This window comes from Helianthus annuus, chromosome 16 (assembly GCF_002127325.2).
Source record: "Helianthus annuus cultivar XRQ/B chromosome 16, HanXRQr2.0-SUNRISE, whole genome shotgun sequence".
Taxonomy (NCBI): Eukaryota; Viridiplantae; Streptophyta; class Magnoliopsida; order Asterales; family Asteraceae; genus Helianthus; species Helianthus annuus.
This window is the reverse complement of record NC_035448.2, coordinates 190,561,528-190,568,289: the sequence shown is the minus strand read 5'-3', so window position 1 is coordinate 190,568,289 and position 6,762 is coordinate 190,561,528. Positions and strand designations below refer to the sequence as shown.

At 34.0% G+C, this 6,762-nt stretch overlaps 1 protein-coding gene across 1 annotated transcript; it reads right to left on the bottom strand.

The window, feature by feature from the left end:
* Positions 1-2,061: 2,061 nt before the first annotated feature.
* On the bottom strand, positions 2,062-6,311 carry LOC110914943 (LAG1 longevity assurance homolog 3). The gene is made up of 7 exons (XM_022159545.2): positions 5,977-6,311; positions 4,776-5,005; positions 4,518-4,673; positions 3,587-3,772; positions 3,307-3,491; positions 2,595-2,649; positions 2,062-2,334 (listed from the first exon to the last, which is right to left on the bottom strand). The coding sequence occupies exons 1-6, from the start codon at positions 6,112-6,114 to the stop codon at positions 2,618-2,620; spliced, it is 927 nt and encodes a 308-aa protein (XP_022015237.1). The 5' UTR covers positions 6,115-6,311; the 3' UTR covers positions 2,062-2,334; positions 2,595-2,617.
* Between the last annotated feature and the right edge of the window lie 451 nt (positions 6,312-6,762).

The following is a 6,762-nucleotide window of genomic DNA, read 5'->3' as shown; positions in this document are numbered from 1 at the left end:
ATAGAACGGAGACTTATATTGAACAAAAGAAACATAATGATTAGGCTTGTAAACGAACCAAACGTTCAGTGAACCGTTCACGTATTGTTCGGTAAGAAACTCGTTTATGTTCGTTTATTTAGTATACGAACAAACATGAACATTTTTTTCCGTTCATTTAACTAAATGAACGAACACGAACAATGTCTCGTTTGTTCATTTACGTTCATAAACGATCGTTTATGTTCGTTCAGTTATGTTCGTTTGAATTCGATCGTTTATGGTCGTTTATATTTGTTCATTTATTTAATTGTTTCACTTCATGTATTACTAATACTAAGTTTAAAACTAATACTAAATTTAAAATGTACAAGATTTTCTTTACCATACCGTTTACATGTTTTGAGTTTCCGATTTCAAAACAATCTTTATATGGTATTAATATATTTGATTTCTACATTCCAATTTAAAAACAATCTTTTCTGTTTTATGAATTGTTGATTAAGGTTTACTTATTTTTAGCCTTTTCTTTTTCTCTACTACACCTAAACAATTCAGACTTGTTTCGTTTTTCCATAGTAGGTAAGCACTAAAAGTTACATATGTAATTTTGGTTTGACAAGTAACGTTTCCTGACATTGTCATATACATTGAGTTAGAATGAAGTTGGTGCATTGTTGATCATAATGGTAAATTGGTGATTTTAAGACGGTGTTTTGAAGTGTCTATTAGACTATAATTTTAACGAATTTATTTACATCTGAAGTTCTTTTTTTATTGATGGTTATGTTTGGATATTCCCATTTACTTTTAATTGGTGTTTCATCATTGGTGTTCGTTAATTTATGTTTAGTTATTTTCGTTTATGTTTGCTCATTTATGTTCGTTTAGGTTCGCTTATGTGAGATTGCGTTCGTTTATGTTCGTGAACTGTTCATTTACATTATTAATAAACGAACACGAACATTTTCATTTTCTAAACGAACGAACACGAACAAGAAAATCCGTTCGTTAAAAAGTTCATGTCCGATCGTTTGTTCGATTCATTTACAAGCCGGATAATGATGCTTCGAACTCGCGGTCTACTTTACCTAAAAGGCTCATGAAGATGAATGACCCGAAGAAGCTAGGTGGGCAAGACCCAAAAGTCTAGCATGGAAGAATTAGGTGTTGTTTTTTTTATGATGAAAAGCTCTGCACAAGCTATTCTGTCTGCGTCGCGCAGACCACGCGTAGACATTGCCACGCGCAGACTGTTTGTTTTTCCAAAGACATTTCATTAAAAAAGTCTGCGCGAGCTCTTCTTGGTGCAGACTTGGCCCAACCGCTTCTAAGATTTTCTAAGGTCTGCAGAGAGTTAAACACCCATCACCACCACACCACCCCAGTTCACCACCACCGTCCACCACCCACTACCGTCCACCACCACCGTCCAACAACACCACCGTCCACCACCCGCTACTGTCCATCACCACCACCACCACCGTCCACCACCCACCACCATCGTCTACCACCATCACCGTCCACCACCACCACCAGTTTATTTTAGAAGTCTGCATACGTTAAAAAACAAACAACCTTCTTCTTACAGACTGCAGATGTTTGGTCCACCTCTTCTTCTACAGATGTCTGTAGATTTGGTCCGCATACTTGAGGCATTTTACCTTTTAAAAAACAAACAAAACCTTAGAGTTCACTAAAGCAATAACATGTCTTCTTGGGATGATATATCTAGCGCGACGTTTCCTCAAGCAAACATCCGTTGGAAACACACCCGTCTAGAAAGAACTCTTGTCTTGTGCTTCAAGTAGCGTAACCAAAAACAAAGAGAACCTAAACTCAACCCAAAAGACAAATCTGATGGGTGAAAGAACTCATTTGATATATAAACCCCATATTGGTTGCCCATACAACCGATGTGGGACAAGTCACATACCTTCCAATGATTTCATATCTCTTTACAAAAATAAAAATAAAATAGATTAGCAATATCTAAATAACATGGGTATGTAATTTTTTCTTTATAAAAATAAAAATAAAAGTCAAATTAACATATCACATATGTCTATGTAGATGGGCTAAAGTCAACATAATTCTCAATAAAGATGAAAATTTGCAAAAAGAATTAAGGCATAGAAACAAAGTAATACACCATGGCAACTTGGTAAATTCAAATATTCAGTGCTAACTACTAACATGCATCAAAAGGCTATAAACAAATACAGAACACATTGCCGTTGACTTTCTATGTATTGACTGCTATATATTTTCAAACTTTCAGAACTGATGTAATACAAATATACATGTCCTTCCATTAACAAATCAGACTTTCTTGATCCGATTCACGTCATCCTCCTGCAAATGAAACAATGTAATGAAAAAACTCTCCTTAAATTAAATTGAAAAATGAGAAAAAAAATGGTAAAATCGGCAATTCCACTGCGATCTTCCTCTAGGCACGCCTCTCTGGCGTGGAGCTTTTTTAACCATAATTTTTTTTTTAAATTATATGCCTATTATAAATACTGTTGTCCTGGGCCCGCAATAATCGAGCCCTTTGTGCCTTGTGACTTTGACTACTATGCTGTATGGCATTTTGTAACAACTGAAGTTACCTTCTTTCTACAAGAGTCATCAATCAATCTTCGTGTTCATGATCGCTATCAGAATCTGCAAAAGTAAAACACAGGAGAACCTTGTTAAACGTGAGGTTGTTTAAACAAGTGAATCAAGAACACGATTAAACAAAATTGGCCGACTGTTTAGCTTATATTCTTGACTTACGCACGGAACAAAGAAAACAAAACAAGAAACGGCGAATGAACATTTCTATTAAATTTAAAACTTACGTACTACAAAGAAAAAATAAATTACATGGCAATATTTATATTGACTCAACCGAACCACCCTTATACTTTCGAGATTAACCTACAGATAACTATAAAACTCTAAAATAATAATAATAATAATAATAATAATAATAATAATAATAATAATAATAATAATAATAATAATATTAATTACTATTAAACTATTAATCTCCTCCAAGCCACCCCATGAGACCAAAACCGAACCACCCTTATCCTTTCGAGATTAACCGTTCGGGTCCTTCATATTGGTATTGCACCAAGTTTTACAAACCTCAATGACAAATATATAACATAACGTAAAATAATATTTAATAGCAGTCATATTGGTCCAAAATATCCCCTCATTATATCATTTTTAGAATTTTAGGGGGTGTTTTAGATATCTAAGTAATTGTCAAAAGCTTCTGTTAGACCAAAAATTCATCAAGCCTTAAACATGAAATACGTAAATATTTACCTGAGCGAACGTCTTCACTAATTTTGCCTCTATCTTGAATTTGTTTAACAAGCATTCGGTATATAAGCACCCACCAATATATGTGAAGAACAAGCAAGCAGAAAAGAAGCGTATTGAACAAATAATAGTAGATCGGTCCCAAAGTCTTATACTTTTCTGTATTCAACACCGGAACAAGTTCATAACTGCACCAAGTAATTTGATTCTTGATCTAATTTCACATGTTATGAAAGATTATTAGACATTAAAAAAAAATACATAATTACCATTTTAGCCTGACCTTGTACTATATAGGATCCAGAATGGGTAATAAATAAGCCGAAGGATTATCCACGCAAACACAAATAATATAAATGAAAAACTTGCGAGTTGTTCTGCGCCACTGTATTTAGACATCTTTCCTACTTCAAGAAACACATCACTGGCATCATGAAGAGCTAAAACAACCGAACCGACACGCACGAACCTACAAGAAAAATATAATAAAAAACTAAATAAATGTATATGCGAGTAATGTTGTAAGCGTTGTTATGGGATACTAATAATTTTCACCATGGTAAATTCAGAGTTTATTGGGTCAGCTTCTAACTTTGGGCTTGGGCTTGGGCTGTTACAAATAGCACATCTCGGAAGCACGGAAACGCCATTGAGGTGCCGTCTCCCGTCCCGGGGACTGCTAGAAAGTCCTATCCTTATAAAAAAGGAAAACATTGTGCTATCCTTATTTGTTTATCCCTTAAGTAGTTTATTATTAAAAAACTCTTTTGCTTTTTTTTTATATTTGAACAACACTTTTATTATATAGATAACGTTTCTAAAAAAAGTATAATGAAAATAAACAATTTTTCATCGGATTATGCAAATACAAATTATAAAAATTATAAGAAATCAACATTATCTTTACATCAATATATAACTATTTTGGGGTTTTGTGTTACATTATCTTTAATATATATTTATTTTTTATATGTTTTTATTCCCGTACCCGTCCCGTCCCCGCTTCTTGAATTTTTTAGTTTTGCCGTTTCCCGTTCCTGTACCCGTCCCCGTACCCCGTTCCCGTACCCGTCCCAGTGCATCATAGTATCACATACTCATAAAAAATAGATAAACCATACATGCTTAAAAATGTCTTTTATCTCGTTTGATATCATATTATAGTTGAACAAATTCTCCACAAGCGATTCAAAAAGGAAACTGTATCGTATTACCTGCAAATATATGACACGGTGATGAGAATCAAAGTTGCAACATGATGGCCCATCGACACTCCAAAGTCGGATCGCCTTGTTTCCCAAAATATCAAAGCAAATATGGAGTATACATAGAATCCACCCGCATACATGTACAGACCTTTTAATTTTAGTCTGAAAATCCATTAAACGATGGGTCAACCAACTTCAGAAAGAAATCTGAGGTTATGAAAAGAAGTAAAGAACCGAAGTGTATAAAGTCACGCTAAATCTTACTTTGCTTTCTGGTCGGGCCATTTCTGGGAGCCGGGACCGACCCAAAAGTAGCTAGTTTTAGTGAACCATGGCTCGTTATGAGTTACAGCCAAAGCTAGAATTTCAGCTGAAAGAAAATAAACAAATTTCCATGCTGATTCCTTAAATTTTCGTATCTTTTTTTTTCTTTCTTCTGTCTCCGTGTCTGGCTTTTGCTGCTCGTTTCCAAACATTAACCGCCTTCCGATACCCTAAAAAACGTGATTCAATTATAAATCAAACACAACTGGTTCTGAAGATAGTGTGTGGACGGTTTTTTACTCTTTCAAATATGAAAATCACATATTCAGGTAATCAGTTGTTTGAGTGTTTGGCTGATTCTAACCATTCAACAACTTACATGTAAAATGACTCTTAAGAATGATCATATAACTAAAATCAGGTTCCCTATGGCTTGAAAATGCAATAATCATATACTTACTTTCATACAATTATGAGTAAATTACAAAAATCGTCCTTTATGTATGTCACTTATTGCAAACTGTGTCCTTTGTCTTCAGTAATTACAGAAAACGTACTCGATGTTTACAAACCCTTGCAAGTTATGTCTTTTAGCCCTAACTCAGTTAATTTTTGTGGTTAAATCTGATCAAATGGACCCCACATGAGGGTACTTTTGTGGTAAAAAAAATGACCAAATGGACCCCACATGAGAGTAAAATGACCAAAATACCCTCATGTGGGGTCCATTTGGTCAGATTTAACCACAAAAAATTAACTGAGTTGGGGCTAAAGGACATAACTTGCAAGGGTTTGTAAACATCGAGTACGTTTACTGTAATTATTGAAGACAAAGGAGACAGTTTGCAATAAGTGACATACATAAAGGACGATTTTTGTAATTTACTCTACAAGTATTTGCTAATTAATTAGAGTTAATTGTATTCTAATTAATTCTTGATCTATAAATACATCAATATATGACAATATCAAACTAAACAATGTTAAATATGCAAAAAAGATTCAAAAATTTAACCCCAAAACACTAACTTCTCACAAGGGTCAATCTCTATTTCAAAACCCAAGGCTTAAAAATCCCAAATTCAAAACCTAATTCCCCACAAAACCCAATCTAATTCTTCATAATTCCTAAAATACATCAAAAACAAGACCCAACCCAATTAAATTAACTCAAAAGGGTAAACAGATCAGCAAAAACTACCTCAAAAACATATCTGTCGAGCAAATAGCGAGCAACTGGAAAGAAGATAGCAAACAGAGGAAGAAGAGAGAAATCTTGGTAAGTTGGGTAAGATTCCTGTTCAAAATCCATCGATAGTAAAGAATCAACCAAACCCATGTCGGAGAAGAGAATTATTTAGTTGTATTGTGGTTGAACTGCATGAATTATTATTATTCATGGTGATGATTTGGGAGTATATTAATCGACGACTAGAGCATAGGTGCCAAAGAGGAATACTTAAAATAACAGCAATGTGAAAGCGTGGGAATTCTGGTCCCATATTGAGGTGTCCGTGTTTCTACGTATCTTCGGTTGTGTGATCTTTTCCTTTATGAATGATTATTAATTAATGTACATAATCATACTATACTACCAATAGTTTATTGAACCGAGTCGTACTGTTGTTATATATACACATAAACTATTGCATCGTATCATTACACTTGGAGTAAAGGCTAATCAGGTCCGACAGGTAGAAATGTAGAATCATTGTTATTTTTAGCGTTAAATGTCATTTTTAGTCTCTCTATTTTGGGTCATTTTCTCAGTTTAATCTAAAGGTTTCATTTTTTACTTGTGGATCCAAAAAGGTTTCATCGTTGTCATTATAGTCCATTGAGTTAACTTAATCCATTTTTTCTGTTAAAGAAAAGGGCAATTCGGTCATTTTATATGGTCGATTTGCCTTTCTAATTAACAGAATTACATATAAAATAACCAAATTGTCTTTCTCGTTAACAGAAAAAAATGGATGAAGTTAACCCA

Excerpts from the sequence above, each read along its gene's own strand:
- LOC110914943 (XM_022159545.2), bottom strand. The coding sequence starts at position 6,114 with ATGGGTTTGGTTGATTCTTTACTATCGATGGATTTTGAACAGGAATCT. Across the intron at positions 3,492-3,586 it reads TGGATCCTATATAGTACAAG|TTATGAACTTGTTCCGGTGT; the intron begins GTCAGGCTAAAA and ends TACTTGGTGCAG. Across the intron at positions 2,650-3,306 it reads TAGTGAAGACGTTCGCTCAG|ATTCTGATAGCGATCATGAA; the intron begins GTAAATATTTAC and ends TTACTTTTGCAG.